The sequence below is a fragment of the Zonotrichia leucophrys genome, chromosome 17, assembly GCF_028769735.1.
Source record: "Zonotrichia leucophrys gambelii isolate GWCS_2022_RI chromosome 17, RI_Zleu_2.0, whole genome shotgun sequence".
In the NCBI taxonomy this organism is placed as follows: Eukaryota; Metazoa; Chordata; class Aves; order Passeriformes; family Passerellidae; genus Zonotrichia; species Zonotrichia leucophrys.
In genome coordinates this window covers 3,971,742-3,994,665 of record NC_088186.1, presented here as the reverse complement: position 1 = coordinate 3,994,665, position 22,924 = coordinate 3,971,742, and the positions used below count along the sequence as shown (strand labels likewise).

The 22,924-nt window shown below is 45.0% G+C and overlaps 3 protein-coding genes across 13 annotated transcripts in view; 2 read left to right on the top strand and 1 right to left on the bottom strand.

Annotated features, from left to right (window-relative positions):
• The window catches only part of AK8 (adenylate kinase 8), a 74,993-nt gene extending 59,653 nt beyond the window's left edge, over positions 1–15,340 (bottom strand). For 3 of the 10 annotated variants that reach the window (XM_064727764.1, XM_064727754.1, XM_064727755.1), the window contains exons 1-5: positions 12,691–12,824; positions 10,335–10,419; positions 6,437–6,486; positions 5,615–5,728; positions 168–236 (exon numbers count right to left, since the gene is read on the bottom strand). In XM_064727764.1, coding sequence (XP_064583834.1) covers positions 168–236; positions 5,615–5,728; positions 6,437–6,486; positions 10,335–10,419; positions 12,691–12,783 — 411 coding nt within the window. In that variant the 5' untranslated portion in view covers positions 12,784–12,824. Of the gene's footprint in view, positions 1–167; positions 237–5,614; positions 5,729–6,436; positions 6,487–10,334; positions 10,420–10,960; positions 11,078–12,288; positions 12,520–12,638; positions 12,826–15,263 lie in introns of those variants that run through there. The other 7 variants (XM_064727757.1, XM_064727756.1, XM_064727759.1 and 4 more) reach the window with 7 other exon arrangements.
• LOC135455004 (sperm acrosome-associated protein 9-like) lies at positions 12,754–15,444 on the top strand. Of its 2 annotated transcripts, none has more exons than XM_064727767.1 (5): positions 12,754–12,892; positions 13,449–13,619; positions 13,700–13,902; positions 14,350–14,488; positions 14,603–15,444. In XM_064727767.1, exons 2-5 carry the CDS (start codon positions 13,476–13,478, stop codon positions 14,687–14,689), a joined length of 573 nt encoding a protein of 190 aa, XP_064583837.1. In that variant the 5' UTR covers positions 12,754–12,892; positions 13,449–13,475; the 3' UTR covers positions 14,690–15,444. The 2 variants fall into 2 exon arrangements, with proteins under 2 accessions (XP_064583837.1, XP_064583836.1); XM_064727766.1 differs by lacking the exon at positions 12,754–12,892 and adding an exon at positions 12,918–13,039.
• Positions 15,445–15,486: 42 nt separating this feature from the next.
• Positions 15,487–21,453, top strand: LOC135455003 (sperm acrosome-associated protein 9-like). Its single transcript, XM_064727765.1, has 4 exons — positions 15,487–15,612; positions 17,199–17,360; positions 18,143–18,345; positions 18,898–21,453. Exons 2-4 carry the CDS (start codon positions 17,217–17,219, stop codon positions 19,226–19,228), a joined length of 678 nt encoding a protein of 225 aa, XP_064583835.1. The 5' UTR covers positions 15,487–15,612; positions 17,199–17,216; the 3' UTR covers positions 19,229–21,453.
• Positions 21,454–22,924: the final 1,471 nt, after the last annotated feature.

Here is a 22,924-nt window from a genome sequence, read left to right as displayed (position 1 = left end):
GTTAATAAAGCTCCAAACTCCCTCCGCTGATGTTCAAGAAAGCAACTGGCTCGGGAGCCCCGATGATTTGCCCCCATTCCCTGCTCTGCTCGGGACTTGGAATGCTAAACACCAGGCACGAGTTGTGTAAGTGCTTATCCTGCAGCCCTCTGAGGAGCAATTCTTACTTGTTTGATGCAGTCCACGTTTGACAGACGCTCCTGGATCAGATTGGCCCAAAGCGCGTTGGGAATTTTCTAAAGAAAGAACAAAAAAAAAAAAAAAAAGAGAGAGAGAAAAAAAAGGGCTGAATATTCACAATTGAGTTCAAAAGGAATTTTACCATGCAGGCACCGTTGTGGTTAAAGGTGAAGTGAGATGTCTTCTTGGAAATAAAGAAATAAATAATTCCGTGCGAGTCCTGGGTCATTAACATGAGTTAATGACCAAGAGTTAATAAGGGCACAAAAATCAGTGTTAAAGGGAAGCTGAACACAGAGCATGAATATCCATGGGGGTTTTGCACACTGGCATGGAAGCAGCGCCAAGTTCTGCACACTGACACACACATTGGACACCAGACCTGCAAAGGGATCCACAGGAACATCACATCCACAAATCATCCTTTTAACCACGAGGATCTGACCCCTGACTGCCCCAGTGACAGAGGGCTCAGCATCAGGGACCTGCCAGCTCTCAGTGACACAAACAGAACCTCAGACACTGAGCAAACAGCACAGTTTGATTTTCAGGAGGTTTGTTTCATAGCTTCAAGTAACTCTCATCACCCAAAACATTTATTTAAAATGTATTTTGCAGTTGAACTTAGTTTATTTTTAAACTCAGGACTGTGAAATGGGATGGAAACTGCATCTGTGACTAGTTCTGTGCGTGCTGCTTTGTCCACCTCTAGAGATGCTTTGTAAGAAGGTATTTGCTATGTGACAGAAGAACAAAGTTCCTATACAGATCAGCACCCTTCAACATTTATTTCATTGTATTTGATTTCCTAACAAGAAATCAGCAATACTTTCCTTTCCTTCTAGTAAGAATTTATTCCACTATCTTGTTAATTTAGGCTTTTATTCTAAGCTGAACTTGGTTAAACTCTGAGTTAGCCAGGTTAACTCAAAGTCTAAACTTCTGTCCATGCAGCTCATGACAGCCATTAATAATTGCAATAAATGCCTTGTCTTATTCATTCTGTCATTATTGGTAAAAAGAATAATCAGAAAAAAACAACCTGCAATCAAATTCTCTACCTCCCAATTAAAATAAATTATCTTTCACTTAACAATGTGTGCTTGACTCTCTGCTCCCTTTAGTTCCATAACCCGTGGCTTCTCATTTCTATTTCCTAACCACTTTGAAGGGTATAAACCTAAAAATGAGTATTTCTATAGGCTGGGAGAGTTAGATAGGGCAGGAATCAGATAATTCTCTGTATTCAAGATAATATTCCAACATATTTTTCAAATCTACATGCTTTTTCCAATCTACATATTTAACTGCTGCTAATTGTTAATAATTAGACAATTGTCTTTTAATAAGACAATTAATTACATTGATCAACTATAATACATGGTTGATAATTACATGATCAACTAATCCTGGGACTCATAGCATCTGGAAAAAATATTCCTTGGAGCAACTCCTTTGAACTTCAGCTCATACAATGAGAAAAATCTGGCTGATGATGTGGGAAGATTTCATAAAATCTTCTTTACTAGACGATGAAACAATCTCACAAGGAGTGGTGGGAATGGCACTTTGAAGGAGGGTGCAGAAAGTGCTCCAGCACACCCAGCAGAGCTCAGGTGGCCCAGGCAGGCAGGGTTTGCCTTTGTTTATCTCTTTTGTCCGCAGCTCTCAGCGCCTCTCCTCACATCAGCCAACACTGGGGCAAGGCAGCAGAGCAGGAGGGAAGGAAATTGCTGCCTTTGCTCAGAGCCAGCAGGTCCCCAGGGCGCTTTGTCAGAGCCCCCTGCAGCCCCTGTCACCTTGCTGGTGCCAGGGACAGGCAGGACCGGCCTGCTCCTTTCATGTGCCGTGTCAAAGCCGGCTGCTCGCTGCTGGGCGCTGCTCTGCCAAACCAATTTACACCAAGCGCATCCTCCCTGCTCTCCGAGCAGCGGTGCTCTCACTGCTGCCTTTGCAGTGGGCTTGGCTGCACAAAAACAGCCAAGGACACACATTTCAGCTATTTCAGTGGTTTTGCTCCTTCTGCTCTCTGTGGCTCCATTCCAGTCTCATTTCCTGGGCAGTTTTTTCCCCCCACTGAGCAGCGGCCTACAAAATCATTTTCAATAGGCTGCTTGCAGAATGCCTAATTATCCCACTAGAAATCAGGATATTTGGTACGTATCAGGCAGCCCATTTATAATTTATCTCTCATAAACACATAAATATATGGTGAGCCTGGGAGATGGGATTGCACGTCCCAGAAATCTGCAATAATGGGCAGTGACACACATTTGGTAACAGCCAAACCACACCTTGCCCACAGAGCTGTCCCAACATTCAGAGCAGGTAAAGGAAAAACTGCTCTGGGGTTTTGGTCAGGTTCAGAACACTTTTCTACCCATGCTGGTTTAATCACTATTTCCATATTTGCTGAAAAACTGTACCCACTCATGATTAATTTTAAATATTCCATGTTATTTCAGGAACATCATACTTCAATTTCCATGCCTGGTCTACTCAGAGTTGTATTTCATTCCCCTTTCATAAAATTCCCACACTTTTTTAATAGGACACTTTTTCAGTAGACATTTTTCTTGGAAGTTTTACTCTGAAAACAGCTTCAGCTAAAAATTTCTGGTTTCTCCAAATTGGCACCTTGGAGAGAACAGCAACCAAGTTTGAAGAAATTTACTTTAGGATCCTGAGTATCATGAATGTTTAGATTTATTTTTTTCAGATAAATACACGTGAAAGGTTGGTCTTTTTTTTGGATACACAAACCTGGAACATTTTCTTTTTGTTCCTTCAGAGTGGCTTACCCTGGAATAGATTGGAATGCTGATCATGCATAGTTAAGGATGCCTTGGATTTATTTTTCTCTTCTATTTTATTTCTTTTTAAAAAGCACAGGGACGTGACACAACTCAGGAGCAGTTTGAAGTTATTAGGTATTATGCAAACACCTTAACTGCAATTTAGTGTAGCATTAAGAGCACACCCATCCCACAAAACCCACAATTACCACAGTTGTTTCAACTTCTTATTTTACCCAGTTAACAGGAAAAGTGAAACATGCAATAGCTCATCATTAGACTTCACTATAGGAACACCTGAAGATGCTTCCTATTAACATTATAATAACTAGAGATGAGGGAATAATTTGCAATGATTTATCCAAAAATGTAGCCTCTTTTTCTGTTCATGGAATATTTATTGGTAGCTTGTGGTTCTCCAATTTACTGAATATTCAAAAATATCTGACTTCTTTTTGGAGTATTTTTACATGCAGAATGATCACATTTTGCTTTGAACACTCAGTATTTAAAATTCACTACCTGAGCTGTGCTCATTAGTAAGTGGCCAGGTATGTGTGGGCGAATGATTGCTTGTCCAACTTGAAAAATGGAGCTTCAGAGAGCAATGATGGATTTTAAAAGTGCCTTCCATGGCTTCCTGTGCCAGGAAAACCCAAATGCTTCAATGGGTGAACACAAAAGAGATGGAAGCTTGGCTCAAGGTAGGTAAAATATGTGAGCAAACATTTGCAGAGCTTTTTGCAGCATTTGACCAGATCCAAGTGACCCCAAACTGCCTGAGCTCTGCTCTGGGGTTAATGCAGCAACATCAGCCTTAGGAGTGAGAAAAAACATTAAATTGTGTTTATGATCTTCACACCAGACTCTCCAAAAACCACAGCCTTATCTCCTGCTTTTCCTCTTCACTTATTAAATTGCTTTGGCCAGGACTACAACTTTTTAATGCCCTGGTTATATCCAAACTCATATAAAAGCTCTTGTTCTGCTCCTGAACATTCATCCCAACCTAGAGAAACCCAGGAGCTTCTTCCTAATTCTAGGAGTTACATTCAAAGAAACAAACTCACATAAAAGAACAAAATTATTTAGTGAAAACCTCCTCCTAGGGTGTAAAAATCAACTCCAAAGGCAAACTGCACAGTGCTGAACCACCAGCAGCCTCTGCTCTGCAGGCCCTCCTCACTACCTGATTAGCCTTGACATTTTTGACTTTCATCTTCCACACCATCCATCTTTTTACATCAAATAAGCCCAAAAGGACACCCTTGAAAGTGCATCTGTATAGTCTGAAATATGTTAATAATTACAGTAATTAAACCAAAGGGAATTTTTGTTTTAAACTCTCCCCCTCCAAGTATAAATTTATGAACCTATCAAAACAATCTTTAATAATTAGAACTAAGATTTCAAAGTACATATCCTCAGTAAGAATAATTCCATCTCACCCCAGCCAAATGCAAACATTTTTGCCAGTGAGTTCAGGGAGTTCAGTGAACTCTTTGCTCTCAGATCTTGAAGTGTGCTACTTGACACATCTCCAAACTTCATTTACTTATCCAGTATTTTATTCAATTTTATAAACGCTACCCTATTTTAGCCTAATTTTCTAAGGAAAAAACCCTGTGTATCACACTATCTGCCATATCAGTAAATTACAAATCTGTTGGCCAATTCCAATTCTAAATTGGATTTAGCAGGGGTGCAGAATTTCTACAGATAGGAAATTGCTTAAATTTTTATGAAAATGGGTGATAAGGGACAAAATATAAACTCAAAGTAGTAGACTTGTTAGAGAAAATTACAAAAACCCAGATTTCTTCCAGTTTATTTCTCATGGAATACCTTGACATTGGAGAAAGGAATCAGATGTTTCTTTGCATTCAAGATAACCTTTCAACATGTTTTTCCAATCTGTCACTAATTTTTAATAATAAGACAATTAATTACATTACTAATCAACCAATCCTGGGAGTCATGACGCCTGGAAAAAAATGTTCTTTGAACATCAATTAGGATGCTCACAATGAATGGATTTAAAAATCTGACTGGAGCAACTCAGGTGCACAGAATTGGGGAAAATTCAACAATCTGAGTCAGCTGCTCCTGCCTCAGCTTGAGAGCTTCCAGGGCTGTCAGGAGCTGACTGGATTGTCATCCTCCTTTTGAGTTAATGCACCAAGTAAGTTATTTGTGTCATGCTACAGAGAAATCAAGCATGCACAACTAAGTAGCACTGTCAGATCAAAAAAAAGTTCTTTGTGTACATATTTTCCAGAGCATTTTGTACCAAAGGAGACCTCAGAGATTAATGCTTATTTTATTGAGATTATCAAACATGCCCAGATAGAAGACACTGTGTTTAATAATAGAATGGAGCTTTTCTAGACTGGATTGTGCATTCCTGGATTTTTCCCAGTTCTGCTGCTTGTTCCAAGGTTGGAATTTTCAAGACTTCCTTTATTTTGCATTGCCTCCCTCTCTTGCCCCTGCTCTGTGTCCTGACACACCAATGCACAGCACAGAGAGAAGAGAATCTTTACTCTCATCTGCTCAACTCAGCAGTGGAAATCACGGGAATGCCACATAATTCCTGTTCTGTGACACGAGAACAACTGCTATTATATTCTCTTACACACCTGGTTTCTTTCTTTATATGCCTTTGCTTCCTCTGTCTGCCTTAATGCTTCCTTGAATAACAAAGTCTCCTGAGAGACACGTATGGCATTGAAATGTTTACAAAGCCACATTGCCTGAGGGGAGAGAAAAAAAAATACAGGTTGAAATATTTGGAAAGAAAATGAAGCATTTTTTTTTCAGAAGGCTGCAGAAAGACAAAGTTTTCCTTAGCCACACATTTAAGTACACAGATATATAAAAGCAACTTTAAGTAGTTTCTTATAAAGGTAGTCAAGAATATCCAGCTTTGAATAACAGCTTTTTCATCTCCTGTACCTTAACACAGAATTTAAAGAAGGAAATATTCTTCCTACTATGCCCTCACCAGCATCACCCGCCGTTTCTGAGGTTCAAATGCAACTCTGACCTTTGCATTTAATGGTGCCAGTGGACTTGAGACAATTGACCATGCAAAAGGAGCAATTCACAGCAAGGGAACACCACAAATGTGGTGTAATTGTGCAGTTAGCTTACTTCCCCCAGGCTAATTATTCCTGTTAAAAGGCAAGGAAAACAAGGCAGGCAGAATTCTGTTGCATTCCAGTAGTTTCACTACCTGAGTGAGTTCTCACAGACCTCACTTGAAAATATCTTTTTAATATGTAGTGTAACACCCAGGTGTATCCCTCAGGAATGACACCCTTTAATTTGTCTTGTGTTCATCTATCACTTGGATAAATGTCAAAATTCTTTTCCCAGAATAAAATTCTCCAAAATGCTGAGCTTAGTAGAAATAAGAGAGTGAGTGGGAAGTGCTGCAACACTGAGGGCAAGGTACTCACAACTGTAGTTTTCCCAGAAGCAGGTGGACCAAGGACACAAATTCTTGGAGCTGTGGAACAAGGATATGCAAGTATCAAAGTGCAGAACAGCAAAAATCCCCTCCAGTTTCCCACTCTTGTATTGCATAATATCAATGTAGCCAGCATGAAACAATTATTTCAGCTGGAAACCTCAGTGGAGATTTCAGGATTTGGTTCCACTGGGGAAAAATGGGGAACAGAAAATCAGTGCCACCTGGGTCCTCTTTTAATCTCCATGGTCAATGAGATTAACACTCTAACCATGCCACTTGCAGAGATAAATGAGATATGTATATCTCAATCCATTGAAACATGGAGAGTTTAGTGGGTGAACCATAAGGTACAAACATTTCCTTACCTGAGCTTGACTTTTATTCCTGAAACATTGATTCAGAACTAACACATTTCGTGATGAAAAAATATTTCAGTTTTTAGTTTCACTTAAATAGGTTGTGTCAGGGCTCAGAGAAGATTTAGATACTGCAGAATGAAGGCTCCCTCACTATGCTTTTTGACAGCAGCCTTCAATTTTTCTAGTCACCATTTAAAGTAATTTTCCTCATTTCTGTTTCTTGTGTTTCTCTGCTACATGTCCCTCTCTTTTCTCTGAGGGGGCAAGGTGCAAAAAATGCATCCCAGTTCTGAGGAATTCCTAATCCAGTGCACACACACAACACAATGGGCATGACTGCCCTGAGCTTTGTTGGGAATGAATTAGAGGCAAGACAAACAGGAGAAAATGGAGTCACTCTTAGGAAAGTATTTGGAACTTTTTCCATAAATACACTTTGGGCTGCAATCCCTTGAACTGTCATTTTATATTAACAGCTTTGATGTTTTTTCCCCCTATACCACAGGGGGGGAAAAAATCCCCAAATCAGAGTCTGTGCAGCAGGGACTGGTTAGTATTTATTGGGAGTAACACAGGTGAGAGCAGAGGGGGGATCCACTCACCCAAAAACCTCCTCAGCTCTCAACAACCAAGGGAGATCGTGTCTGATGGGAGCAGACAGGCAAGGATGTGAAATGTATTTTCATGAGGACTACCATGCACTTAACAGTTATTGGGCAGGTGCAATTTTTAAACATACATGAAACCCAAATTACAGATTCATCTTTACAAAGTTATCTGACTTGGAAGGTTTAAGAACAACTCCCCCCCTTATTGGTTCTTGCAAGTGCAACAGAACTAGTACACAATGTAGAAAAATACTTTAAAAGGATACATCAGCTGTTTTTATCACCTAATTTCTTTCAAATGTAATGTGATTAAATCCTAGGGTTTTTTTAAAATCTAACACCTTGAAACTCCAGCCCGGTACTTAGGAATTATTTATAAACAGCGTCATAAAAGAGTGCTTGGGTGCCAACACTAATCAACTTCTTCAAACCACTTCAAAGAAAATCAAAAAACCTTTCCATCCACAGATCCTTTTGAGGTTTAACTAGGAGCATGATTTAAAATTCACAAGAAAGCCCTTAGGTATTGAAGCTTTAATACACAGCTTTCTTGGACAAACGTTTGATAAAAAACGAAACATACCATTATATACACCATCTCATGCTTTAATATTGCCCAGGGCTACTGTAAATGCTCACTTTGTACTAAATCTGGTTTGCTCTCTGCTTAGTGGCTGGCAGCAGATGGGGCAGTGTAATTCACTGATTTACTCATTTGCACACTTGTAGGGCTCCTCTAAAGCCTTCTCCCCAAACATCTGACACAGGGGCACCACCAGGACACCACTGGGTGTAATGTTTAACCCCTCCAAGCAGCAAATAGTCACTATTTAATGCAGCAGCTACATGAAGGCAGGAAATTCTGGGAAATGCCTTTTTCTTCAGTAAAAAAATCATATTTAATTCTGTATTTAGTCTGATGAGATATTACGGGATTTACTCGTCCAAGTAAAGCAAGTTTTAACATTCAACAACAATGTTAGCAACAACAAATTACTCCTTTTGTCAGGTGTAAATTTGGGTTCCTATTCCTAAATATGAGTTCCTATTTGAATCCTGGAATAACACAAAACAACAGCTGGACTCACAGAGTTCCATTTAAATCCAAGAGATTTTATGATTAACATTAATACAACAAAATTTGCTTAACATGTAAGAGAAATCCTTTGTCAAAGAGGAGAAGCACAGGGCACACACTGAACATTCTTGCAGAACTTTTTACATTCCATCAGAGGTTTGAGTGCAAAGGAGGAGCTCACAGAAATGCCACTCAGACCCTGAAAGCTTTTTTTCATTAGCACAATACAAGATACCATGTAGAAAACTTGCATTTTTGAATTTGAAAGAATTATCCGTCTTTATGTGGCCCTTGAAGGTTTTTAGAAGGAACACATGAAAGAACAATAGCACAGAGCCCTAAGCACAATTTGCCACACATTTGACCCACAAGATTTTCAAGGCAGTTGTAAGCTATAATCACCATTAGACTTGTTTATATTTTTAAAAGTACTTTGGATCTTGTTATTAATTTAAAAGGGTTTCTAACTTCACACCTGGGATAGATGCAATGCTTCTTTTCCACACATCTCTGTTTGAAATTTTCTCTAGGGCTAAAACTGTCTAGGCAAGGCAAGATCATGAAAATTCATCACTTTTCTGATGGCTTTAATAAGGTTTTTTTTTTCCTTCTAAATAGTCAGCACCTTCCTCCATGATCAAAAAGTAAAATCAACTCTGCTACACATTTCTGTTACATTATTTTCCATATAATTTATTCTTAAAACAACATTTAGGCTTTAATTTTAATTGGAGTTCCTCTTCTTCCTTAACAGGGTTTTCCAGACCAAAAGAAAACAGCATTTTCCCTTTGACAAACAACTGCTGTAATTCTGTCTTTAGCCTCTAAGTGCTGAAGTCATGAGATGGAAACCTGCCTAATTCTGTTAAAATAACACTGTGGGGCTGCAGGACAAATGTTAGCCCAATGTGAAGAAATTTTATCAGCATTCTATCAAACTGCAGGAAATTCTTACACATATTTTCCATGGGTCTGCAAACCAGATTGATTATTCAGGCATGCCTGCACCAGAAAAGGCTGGGCACAATTTGCAGGATTTGATTTTTTTTTTTTCTTTAACATATTTAGCAGCATTTCAATCACCATCACTTAGAGCTCACAGCACCTCCAGTGATAATGATTTCATTGATGCTGCAGCACAACTTTCATAATGGTTTACTCTGGTTTTAAAGAAACATCAAAGCTCCATGACACCAGCTCCCCCTGACAGCTCACGCAGAACAAAAATTACAGTTCACTTGTGCATATCCAAATATAATCTGCCTAAGGGTGAACAGTTTGTAAATCAAATAATTTGATTGAGGGTACATGCTTTTATTGTGCAGAATACAAACTTCCCATTCAATTTACCAGGTTTTGTTCCACAGAGGAGCAGACACACTCACTGTTCCTTCAGCTGAGATGCCACTGAGCTGTGGAACTCATTAACAGCAGAGAGTAACAAACTAATCAAAAAGCAGAGAAATCTGCCAGCCCAGGTAGAATAGGAACCCAAATTTACACCTGACAAAAGGAGTAATTAGCGAGCTTAAAGACAACAGGAAATATCAGATGGGGCACAGAAGGCATTAATAATTGATACACCAGAACTCTTTGTTATTCCCTTAGAGGGTTTCATTGTTAGAACTGTTAAAGTGCATTTCTTATTAGATTACTCACTAAAAAAAGAAATTAAAAGCATCTTGCCTGTAAGTATTCCAAAATGCTCACCATTTTTTTTTTTGTCTCCCCCCTCCCCAAGACTCAGCCTGAAAAGTTTGATCCATCACCTGCCAACATCAGCACAGCTCCCAACAAATCAGGAGCTGAACTATTTCTGGTGTCTCCATCTCCACTTACCATCATCATTGTTTTGCTTTAAGTGGTTTATCATGAACTCAATGGGATCATCTGGCTTATGAATTAATAGCTCTTCAAGCATGTTCTGGAAATAAATAGGACAAAGTCAGAGGAAAATTGAACACGGCTCTGCAGTCACGATATCTTGCATTTTTACAGCAATGTTACAATGAGGATCCTGAACAGCTTATAAATGCTTATTTATTTTCTTTCACAGACAAAATTGAGACTTCAGAACCTATTTTAGATGCTGAAAAACTGAAGATGGTCAGAAAATTGCCAGCAAAATAACACCAACCTATTCAATTCAGTACATAAGGACACCAGAAATATTTGGTTTGAGCAGCCGGGGGTAGAAAATGAGGCAGAAGTGACATAAAAACCATACTAAGAGTTTAAAAACCAGAGTTAACTTGGATTTGTGGCTCTGCAGGGCAAGAGGAGCCTTCTCTAAGACATTCCCACAAGTTTCTGACTAGCCCAGAGGAGTGCAGAATGGACAAGAGCTGTGGAAAACATAACCCACAGAAATGGCACATTTCACACCTGTACCAGCCTTGGCTCCTGCATGAAAAGGAGTGAGGAGAAGGGAGGGAAAAAGTAAATAAAAAGGCTTAAATCCTTGCCTTGATGTCTGTTTTGGAGCCCATTTTCACACAGAACCCTTGAGGTTACACAGAGCCTTGTTTCAGCTCCCACCCATGGCAGTGGGGATTTTGCACTGGTTTCAGGGAGGATTTGGGCTTTACAGGCAGAAAAAAAGAAAGACCCTGAGAAATCCACACATTTCCTAGCAAGACATTTCAGCCCAGCCACAAGTCCTGTAATTAAAACTAAACATCAAACAGAACTAATGCTCTAATTTAGACAAGCTGCAGAAATGCTCATGCTGGAAGAGACATTACTGAACAGCAGTCATAACACTTTTATATCTGCAACTGAATTCCATAAAGTCCATCTAGTCCATAAAATTTTATATCCTCACCAACTGATTGTCTGTTATTAGAGTGGCCTATTTTCCTTTTCTACTTCATCCACTTCATTAGAATAATTAAAACACTCAATTTTGTTTATTAACTGGTGATCATGCAAGTCCTGATGCATGAAGGTCTGGGTAACACAGCATAAAAGATGAAATTTATATTTTTATTGGAAGTTCATTTAAAAACTATTACTTTCTGGCAACATTTACTTAAGCAATCTGGATTTTTCTTACCAGCACCTTTATAAATAACAAACCTAAGAAAATCTGGGTTTATTATAATTCAAAAACATTCAGGCTGACAGTGATTGACACTGGCACTGCTTCTTGTCCAAACCCTTTTATTTATCCAATTCTGCTAAACTCAGTTTCATTTCACATTGGTTGATCTGTTAATCTCTGGGGGAGATTCATAGTTTAGGTCTCATGTAGTTTCTACTTTTGTGTTTTGTAAATGCTTGTCTTTGTGTTTTGTAAATGCTTTACCACAACAATTTCAACCTGTGTTTGTGTCATTATTGTGCTCCAACACAAGTAAAGCACGAAAATACCACCCTGAGTAAATCCCACAAACATTTTATGTAATATGAGTCCCTGCAGCTGCGTTCAATGCCTTGTGGCTTGCAAAACACAGTAATTCGTTAAAAAAATGAAACACAAACAAATCAATACACAAATATTATGTTGCAATAGTCATAATAAACAGAGAAATAGACAGCACAAAAACAAAACAGGAAAAGAAATAAACATGCGTGTGTATTTCAGTGAGCTCTGAGCAAGTGAAAATGACTTTTTAGCAGAGTTTAGAGCAGCACACAGGGGAACGCTCTCTGGCAAGCTCTCCTATCACAACAGAACCAGGATTTTTAGTCCTTCCCACAAATCTCCCCACGCCCTACACAAGAGCTTTTCTCGAACTTCAGAACCAAACCCACCCTTCCCTACAGCAGGGGACCCAGCCTTGCCAAGTACCGAAATCACAGCGACGCCACAAGTGCACTTTTCTCGCTTTATTTCTGCACCCTCGGCGAACAGGCACAACAGGAACAAAAGGGGAAGAGTTTGACCCTGGGGATGAGCAGCAGGAGGGGACAGCCCCGGCTCAGCGCCCCCAAACCTTCGCAGCGTTCTCCCGCACCCAATTTATCACATTTCTCTTCCTCCCATCCCCGTCCTGTCCCGCCTTCCACCGAAACCTTTCTTCCATGGGCTGCCACTTTCTCCCGCAAATCAAATCACACCTGTGAGCCACAGTAACTAATTAAAATATTTAATTGGGAGAGCCCGCGGCCGCGCCCCGCACGCGGACACCCGCCCATCACCTCGCACAGGATCCCGTCCCGCCTCTCCGGCCCCGCCCGGGCTCCCGTTCACCTGCAGGAGCTGGAAGAGCCCCCGCTCCTCCGCATAGGCGCCCGCGGGCGGCGGCCACGGCCGGGCCGCTTCCTCCGTGTCCGCCTCCGCCATGGCCGCCCCTGGCAACGAGACGCGTTGCTAACCGTGACGTCATCACCGCGCGACGGAAAGCGGCCTATCACCACACAGGGGCGTGACCACCGCCGTATTTACAGCAAAGGTAACGGGGAGGCGTCATCAAACAGCGACGGTTGCCATGGCGGCGGCGGCGCGGTGGGGCCGAGGGCCTGCGCTGTCCGCCCGCTCCTCCCGCCCGGCCCGGTCCCTCCCGGGAGCTGCCGCACCAACACCGCCACAACACCGGCCGGTAGGAGCCGCGGGGCGGGAGCGGGGCGCACACAGCCGCACACGGGGGGGTTCCGGGGGTCCCGGGCCGGCCCCAGGGAGCGGGAGAGCCGGGGAGGCGCTGGGGCTGCCCCGGCCCCGCTGTGGATGAAGCGTGGTCGCTCTGCCTTCCCACAGCCCGGCAGCGTCTGTGACATCACAGTGGCACCGCTCCCCTGGGGCTCTCAGCATTCCCAAGGCACTGAGTGTCTGCCGGGCTTCGGCACAACAGATCTCCCTCCGCTTCCCCCCCCCACCCCCCCTTTTTTTTTGGTTTTTTTTGGTTTTTTTTTAGGTACGTTTTCCACCAAGCTACCCAATTCCAGCTCAGGCAAGCTTTAGAATTGCATCATTTCTAAAAAGCAGCTTGCTGTCTCTCCTGTCCCCCACAGATCCAGCAATAAGTACAATAAGTAACCATGAATGAGGTGCTGGAGACCCTGAAGAAGATCGAGGACAAGTACAAGCTCTTCCATCAGCAGCAGTTCACCTTCATCAAAGCCCTGGAGCGCACCCGGGAGGAAGCCCATGACATGATCAGACCTGTGTCATCCATTATCCAGGTACAAACCCCTGAGCCATCCCATCCCAGTGAGGTGTTCTCATTCTGCCGTTTTCAAAAGCACATTTTCCCCCTGTGCAGGTGCAGTGCTACAAGGACCATCACTGCTTCAACGCCACAGACAGGCGCATCCTCAACATGTTCGTGTCCCTGTGCAACGAGCTGCGCTGCCTGTGCCAGAAAATGGAGACGGCGCACGCTGGGGACAGCGTCACCCACGGCCTTTTGGAGAAGTGCAAATTGCTCCTGAACGACAGCAACGACCTCACTGCCCTTCGAGCCCCGTAGGTGCCTCCCCAGCCCAGCCCAGCTCAGCTCCTGGGGGCGGGCACTGCACATTCCCCCCTGGCTTCTGTCCCAGTCCCTTCCTGGCTCTAGGGAGGGTACAAGGTGCTGCCCAGCTGCCTGTGCCAGTGTCCCTGCACACAAAGAGTGCTGCTCTGTTTGGCCATCCTCCCTCGGGTCCATGGCAGGGCAGGGGGTGCCCTGAGGCCCCTGCAGTGCTCAGGCAGGTTCCTGCTCCTTCCTCTGCACTGAGCCAATTTCTGCAGGGCAGTGTCTGTGTGTCCTGTCCAAGACCCCAGACCTGTGCTAGGGTGGTTTTTGGCAGGACTCCTCAATCCATGTCCATCTCTCTCCATGCTTTTGGGGAATGGCTGCCTGTGCACTGCTGCTCTCCCTGGGGCTCTTAGAGTGGCTCCCAGAGCTGTTTGTTTCCCTGTGTCCCACAGGTACCCCCACAGGGTTGTGAACTTCCTGAGCGTAGAGGAATCAAAGCATCGCTATGGAGGGGTGGTGAGCTTGCTGCCCATCGTTCTGGACACCATGAAGGCCTGGGTCACACACTCCAAGAAGTACCTGATCCCCAATGTGAGTCATGCACCTGTCATGGCCTAGAAGCACAAATCCCCTTCCCAAACTGTCCCTGCTGGGCACTGTGCAGCTCAGACCTCCAATAGTAACAAAAATATTGTGTTATTGCAGGAGAAACAGTGTGAGAGGTGCAAGTATGAAGACCCACGTTTAGGAAAGAAAGCTCCCTGGGTCCCACCAGGGAACACCTCCTGTTAGAGGATCAGAGCTCCTGTGTCGTCTGCTCAGCACCTTTTAGCACCTGGCTGATCTAATACAGTGCAATCAACACCAGAGAACCGTCCTGAGCCCACTTTCTGCAGCCAGCCCGGCACACAAGCGTTCCCTCTCCCTTGCTGATGTTTGCACTCTGCCCTCACATCCCCACAGGAGCAGCTCCAGCTGCTCCCTGGAGCCAGCACTGCAGTGGGAGCAGGGATCAGTCAAGACTCATGAGGTTCTATTCTCTCACACATGAATCTTGGACAATCATTTGAAACAGGATTTTACATTTTCTGAGCCTTCTTCCTGAGGAACATCCCCTCCTTGTCGCAGGTATGGGGTGAAGCAGCTGCCTGCGTGAAGGATGGGATGCAAAGCAGCAAAGGCCTGGCATTACAGATTCATACACGTCCCTGACATTTAGACTTGTCTCTAAAGCTCCCTCAGCCCCACAGAAACAGTTTGGCTAGCGGGACTGCACACAGTCCCTGTTTACAGAACAAACTTCCCACAGGATCCCGCCCCGCTGCCCCTCCCCGCCTCCCCCGGCCCCGCCCGGGCTCCCGTTCACCTGCAGGAGCTGGAAGAGCCCCCGCTCCTCCGCGTAGGCGCCCGCGGGCGGCGGCCACGGCCGGGCCGCTTCCTCCGTGTCCGCCTCCGCCATGGCCGCCCCTAGCAACGCGACGCGTTGCTAACCGTGACGTCATCACCGCGCGACGAGAAAGTGGCCTATCCCCACACAGGGGCGTGGCCAGCGCCTCGCTTACTATAACGGGAATGGGTTACGTCATCAAACAGCGACGGTTGCCATGGCGGCGGCGGCGCGGTGGGGCCGAGGGCCTGCGCTGTCCGCCCGCTCCTCCCGCCCGGCCCGGCCTCTCCCGGGAGCTGCCGCACCAACACCGCCACAACACCGGCCGGTAGGAGCCGCAGGGCCCGCGGGGCGGGAGCGGAGCGCACACAGCCGCACCAAGGGCCCGGCCGGCCCCAGGGAGCGGGAGAGCTGGGAGGGAGCTGGGGCGAGGATTCCCAGGCGGGAGAGAAGGGCCTGGGGCTGCCCCGGCCCCGCTGTGGCTCAGGCATGGCCGCTCTGCCTTCCCACAGCAGCGTCTGTGACATCACACTGGCCCCGCTCCCCTGGGGCTCTGCCTCGTATTGCAGCACCGTCACCAAGGCATTATTGACTGACTCCTTGGGGCTCCAGGACTGCAGGCACAACAGATCGCTGGTTTTTCCTGCTTTTTACTTTTTTTCTTTTGTAATTGTGAGAAACGAGCCTCAATCTTTAAAATTTTTAAAGTTTTAAAAGGGATAAGAGGGACAAACTAGTAACAACACTGGGTGCTTGGCAACTGCCAGAGGCATGCCAGTTAACTTAAAATTATTTCCTTATATACTTTTTCGTTACATTGGTCAAATACATTTTATGAAGATTATACATATTCAAAGATTCCTTTGAGTTTTCATATTCTGGGAATTCTTTTTGCTTGCTTCGACCCTTGACACTTCTTAAGGTGTGTGCCATACTGCAGATGACACTGATGTATTTTATTTCCTCACAAGGGTCCGTGTTCTGTGGTTTGGCAGTTAGTGCCAGCTGAAGGTAAAATCCTTGGTAAAATCAGTTGCAAAATCCTCCTTGCATTCTTACTTTCTATATTTATTTACCTGGTTCTTTTCAATGTTATCATACAGATAAGATACTCCACTAGTACATGAAATCAGCATTAGCAATTTCACAAAATTATCTGACTCATTCTCACCATTGTCAGATAGTTACAAAAATAAAAATGTTAACTACTTCTGCAACAGTTAATGTTATAATGTACAGCACAACTTTTCTGTTTTAATATTTTGTGAAAGCCTAAACTATAATATATTTATCACACTAAAATATATAATCTACTCAGGGATTGGGGTATTAACCATAAAAGGCTGACACATTATACAACAATAAAAGCAGTGATAGCAAACTATGTTATATCAAAATAATTTGCAAAAGCCAATGATTACACAGTTATTTATAAGTTTTCCATTAGCCTACACTGTCACGGACATATTTTATAAAAAATCCTTTTGCCAGGATCTTTTCTCCTGAGAAGCTGAGAGGCCTCAGAAATGAAATGTAAACATTGATTATCTGGTGCTGTGGAATGCAACAGGTGGATCTGTGATTGGTCTCATGTGGTTGTTTTTAATTAATGGGCAATCACAGTCAGCTGGCTCAGACTCTGAGAGTCACAAGATTTTATTATTATTCCATTTCTTTCTATTCCTTGATAGCCTTCTGATGGAATCCTTCTTTCAGTAGAGTTTTAATATATAATTTTCTTTTAATATAATATATATCATAAAATAATAAATCAGCCTTCTGAAACATGGAGTCAAGATTCTCATCTCTTCCCTCATCCTGGGAACCACCACACCTGCACAACTCCAGCTCAGGTGAGACATAGAATTGCATCATTTTTAAAATGCAGCTTCCTTTCTCTCCTTTTCCATCCAGATCCAGCAATAAGCAACCATGAATGAGGTGGTGGAGACCCTGAGGAAGATCGAGGAGAAGTACAAGCTGTTCCAGCAGCAGCAGTTCACCTTCATCAAAGCCCTGGAGCGCACGCGGGAGGAAGCCCATGACATGATGAGACCTGTGTCATCCATTGTCCAGGTACAAACCCCTCAGCACAAACAGCTCCCTGCATGGCCACAGGCACAGCACAGGGCTGGAGAAATGTTTTTCCTGGAGGGGAGATGGACAAAAAGTGCCCAGGAAGGTTTGTGTGTGACTGGAGGGGTGGGGAGAGAATCACCCCACCTGTGATCTCAGCAGGCATCTCAAGGCTGAGCAGCACTTTGTGCTTTAGCTGAGCACTGCTGAGCAGCCAGAAACACAGGCTGCAGGAAAACAATGAGAGCAAGGCTGCTTCCCCAGGCTCACATGGAATCTGTAATCCTCAGCCTGTGGGAAGCAGCATGCCTGGTTCTTCCCCCTGGTATTGGTGCTGCTGTATCTTTCTATAGTGCTTATTAAAAATAATGGCTGTGTTACACAGGGAGGATGATGGATTGAGGGCTGAGAGTCCCACGTGGGCAAGGGCTTTGCTGGGCTGCTAAGTGAATTGTCTGGGAATTTTTATAGCATGCTGTACTGAAAAGTACAACTTAGACCACCTGGAGACAAGGGAAGAAGAGAAATCTAAATCAAATCAGAATTGTGGATTTGAGACAGCAGAACTCAAGCCCAAAACCCAGATGGATGCCAAAGGCAGAGTGAAAGCCAGGCTGCTGTCAGGATTAGGGCACACAATGAGCTGGTTGTCCTTTCCAAGGGCTGCCTCTCCCCAACAGAAGGGCTTTGCCCATTGCCTTGAAGAGGATTGTGGCAGATATTGCACTGAGTGATTCCATCCCATTCTGCCGTTTTCAAAAGCGCATTTTCCTCCTGTGCAGGTGCAGTGCTACAAGGACAACCATTGCTACAACGCCACAGACAGGCGCATCCTCAACATGTTCGTGTCCCTGTGCAACGAGCTGCGCTGCCTGAGCCAGAAGATGGAGACGGTGCACGCTGGGGACAGCGTCACCAACGGCCTTTTGGAGAAGTGCAAATTGCTCCTGAACGACAGCAACGACCTCACTGCCCTTCGAGCCACGTGGGTGCCACCCCAGCCCGGCCCAGCCCAGCTCAGCTTAACCCACCTCTGCCCAGCCCAGCCCAGCCCAGCCCCTGGCCTTTGCCTGTTGCTCCTGGGGGCTGGCACTGCACATTCCTCCCTGGCTTCTGTCCCAGTCCCTTCCTGGCTGTAGGGAGGGTACAAGGTGCTGCCCAGCTGCCTGTGCCAACTCCTGGCAAACACTGCCAGTGTCCCTGCACACAAAGAGTGCTGCTCTGTTTGTCCATCCTCTCTCTGGCCCATGGCAGGGCAGGGGGTGCCCTGAGGCCCCTGCAGTGCTCAGGCAGGTTCCTGCTCCTTCCTGCTGCTGCTGCTCCTCTGCACTGAGCCAATTTCTGCAGGGCAGTGTCTGTGTGTCCTGTCCAAGACTCCAGACCTGTGCCAGGGTGGTTTTTGGCAGGACTCCTCAATCCATGTCCAGCTCTCTCTGTGCTTTTGGGGAATGGCTGCCTGTGCACTGCTGCTCTCCCTGGGGCTCCCAGGGCTGCAGGGCTGGGACTCCTGTGCCAATTGTTTCCCTGTGTCCCACAGGTACCCCCATGGTGTTGTGAACCACCTGAGCCTGGAGGAGGCGCAGCATCGCTATGGAGGGGTGGTGAGCTTGCTGCCCATCGTCCTGGACAGCATGAGGGACTGGGTCACACACTCCAACCTGAAAGTCCTCTATATTGTGAGTCCTGGATGTGCCAGGTGCAAGGAGGAGACACCCACTTCCCAAACAGCACCTGAAGCTCTGACCTCCAATAGTAATGAAAATACTGTAAAATTGCAGGACAAAGATTTCAAGAAATTCCTGGCTGCAAATCAACGTCCGCAAAAAAAGAAAGCTCCCTGGAGGCCACCAGGCAAACACCCCTATTAAAGGATCAGAGCTCCTGCATCATCTGCTCACCACCTTTAAGCACCTAGCTGATCTAATACAGTGCAATGAACACTTGAGATCCATCCTGAGTCCTTTTTCTGAAGAGCTGCCCTGCAGCCAGCCTGGGACACAAGCATTGCCTCTCCCTTGCTGATATTTGCACTTTGCTCCTCACATCTCCACAGAAGCAGCTCCAGCTGCTCCCTGGGGCCAGCGCTGGGAGCAGGGAACTCATCAGGTTCTAATATCTCACACATGAATCTTTGACAATCATTTGAAACAGGATTTTACATTTTCTCAGCCCCATTCCTGAGGAGCATCCCCTCCCTGCCACAGCCATGGGGTGAAGAAGCTGCCTGTGTGAAGGATGGGATGCAGAGCAGCAAAGGCCTGGCATTACAGATTCAGACACATCTTTGACATTTAGACTTGTCTCTAAAGCTCCCTCAGCCCCACAGAAATAATTTGGTTATCTGGACCACAGAATCCCTGTTTACAGCACACTAAGGAGGTTTCCCCTACAGAGTCCAGTGTTCTTCAGCTGTGCTCTGCTGCAGCTCCTCACTCCACAGAACATCTCCCCTTACACCTCCTGACTCCTGTCCTGTCAGAGCTGGAGGTGTAAAGGAGAGATTTGATTTTGCCCTTAGTTTGTGTGTACTGACAACAGCCAAACACAACACCCACAAAACACCCCTGTGCTCCTCAGATCCCTACAAAACCAAAGCCATTTCCAGTCCATGTGATCCATGGGACTGTGGTGGGAGCATCATGCTCAGATGGTTCCTGTTCAGATTGCAGACTGAGCTGCCTGTGCTTTCCCTGCTCCAAGGCAAGGTTGGCATTACATCAGGCCAGATGTGGACAGGCCCACCATGGCCCTGGGGCTCAAAATACAGAACATGAGGTCAGCACATCTCAGACCCTACAGCCTTTTCTAAATAAGTGTCCTCCCTGTGTCTGAATGCTCTTGTCCCCTCCAAATTTGCTCCTGCTGGAAGACACTCCTGAATAAACAATTTCCCCTTGCATACCAGGCTCAGTTTGCTGTGAGAAAGCTTTTGCCTGAAAATCATCAGTTTTTGGCAACAAGCAGCTGAAAACAGAAGGAAGAATTAATACAGAGGAGGGGGCATAGGAAGGAATGACAGCTTGGATGAAATGGAAAGTATTTCCAGGAGCATTTTTATTCCTCACATAACCCCACCTTGTTCTGCACTCTTTTCCTTTCCCCTATCCACTTGCACTGCAATGCACCCACCCAGTCTGGAGTAGAGCCCTATTTTTAGGGAGATTTGATCCAACTGAACTGAACCTTGGTGAACTCAAGATGGTCACAGAGGGTCACAGAGCAACTCCTGAGCACTACTGGGGCCACAGCCAGTGGAATGTCACTGTCACCCTCTCTGGCTTCAGTTCAGATCCCTGGGGCAGAGGCAGCTTCAGGCTGAAAAATCCAAGTTGTGGCAGCTGCTCTGTTGTGTTCCATGGTGCAGACAAGTGTCCAGTGACACAGTTGCTGTCTTGGAAAGGTTTTCAGCACAAGCTGCTAAGACTGAATGATGACAAGTGTTGGGGACACAAGAGATGCTATTCCCAGATCTTGTTTCCAACCTTCTTGGCTTTGCCCTATGGTTTAAATTTGAACACACAAGCTGTGAGGAGACCAAAATTATCCTCCAGTTTGTAGCTCACTTTCAGCTTCCAGGGATGAGCACAGCACAAATGGTTTGTCAGAACAGTCCTACCAAAGCCACTCCACCACTGCTGCTCCAAATTCCAGTTGTCATTTTGCACTTGACCAAGATGATGCACACAAAAAAGTTCCCAAATTTCAATAATAGGATTCATACATGCAAGAAACAATTCCTAAATCTTAGTAATAATTTCTAGCCTAGCCCTATACTTTCAGTCAGTGTCAGGCAGCCAAAATTTTAAGACCCAAGCAGAAAAATGAGTGCATAAAACTTGCAGTCTGAGGTTTGATAATGACAAGACCAGCATCTGTTGGAAGACTGCAAAGTTAAGTCTCAGAAAAACATCCAGACAAATTACTTAATTTCCATACAAGTTCTCCTCTTCCAGAGTGGATGGACACTTCAAAAGACAAAAAGATACAGCAAGAATTGTTTTCCTCTACTACAAATCAAGCTGTTTGAAGAATTTACATAAACAGGATGTAAATGCCAAACACAAAAGTGCAATAAAGTTTTACTTTAGCCTCAGTGAGCATAAAATTGCAAGATACACACTGAGAAACCAGGCAGGGCACCAGCCTGACTTTCCTACAGATCTGTCACTTAGTCCAGAAAATAAATGCTGCTTTTTTTGTTCAAAGGCTGAAATAGACACATGGGCTGGTACGAGATGATATCAACGGAATCCTGGCATCTGTATGAATTATCTCTGTGCTCCCCTTGATCCAGCTAAGGGTCAAAATCAGGCTTTTATCAAACTGAGGAACCTGATGTAGTCAAAGGTGGGGAGTGGAAGGGGGGGGTTGGACTGGATGAGCTTTAGAGGTCCCTTCCAACCCAAACCATTCTGTGAGAAACCATTTATTCAGTGCTAATCCATTCTGTATGTTCAATACGTGTTCCAGCCTCTCCCACAGCGAGAGGCCGGAGCTCAGAGCCCCAGGAGTGAGGATGATGAAGGGTCAGGAGCTGTGGTGGGCTCTGGGGGAAGCAGAAGGGTCCGTTCCAGGGAGAGCAAACTCAGCATCCCAGAGCTGGGATGGGCTTGGCAGGGCCTCTAGCGGCCGCCTCGGAGCAGTGCCCAAACCTCTCACCAGCACCCTTTGAACAGCTCCAACAACCCTGCTGTCCCCAGTCCTGGATCCACAGGGCTTTTGAACCCTGGTATCCAACCCCTGGGACACCCCAGGGCAGCTCTGGGGCCGCTGCCCCCACTGCCATCCCCAGAGCTGTAATTTCAGAAGAGCCAGCGGCTGTTCCCTGTCACCACCAGCCTGTTCCCCACATCATCAACACCCCGAGGCAGGGGAGGCTTTGCTGGGAGTCCTCAATTCCCCTGGTGGTGCTGCAGCAGCAGTTTGAGCTTTCAGTCAGCTCAGCATCGAGCACAAGGAGCAGAGGCAGCTTCACAGAAACCAGGAATAGTGTCTGGCAGGCAGGAGACATCAGCCAGCCCACAACTGGAGTGAAAAGACCTTCAGAAAAAAAAGGTTCAGCCAAGTAAAGCCCACAGACACCAAAATCATGAGGACCATAAGTCAAGTATTTGAACAGTCTTGTCTGGAAAGCAAAGCCCATGGGGAATGCAAACCAGGCTTCCTTTGCAGAGCTCCTCAGTATGAACGGATGAAGCAACTCAACTGCTGTGATTTCCTACTTTGTAACCACTTTTAAAATCCACCATTGTGCCAGCAGCTAAGTAGTTCCAACAAATCAGGATCAATCAGCAAAGATATTTGCATTTCCTGAATTTGAAGTATTTCCTTCCCTAATGTCTCCTGTGTGATTATCAGCTGTTATGAACTACCAAATGTACTGCTTGGCATTAATGAGTAAGGAAGGTACTTAATTTTTCTCTTTTTGTACCCCAGTAATACACTTCTGTGGGTAATTTTTATGTCATGATTTTTTTACACTGGCAAGTTCAGCTTAAGGGATGCCTTATTTTGAACCCATTCTGTGTTAAATTCACTTTGTGCTTAGTTTTCATTTTACTACC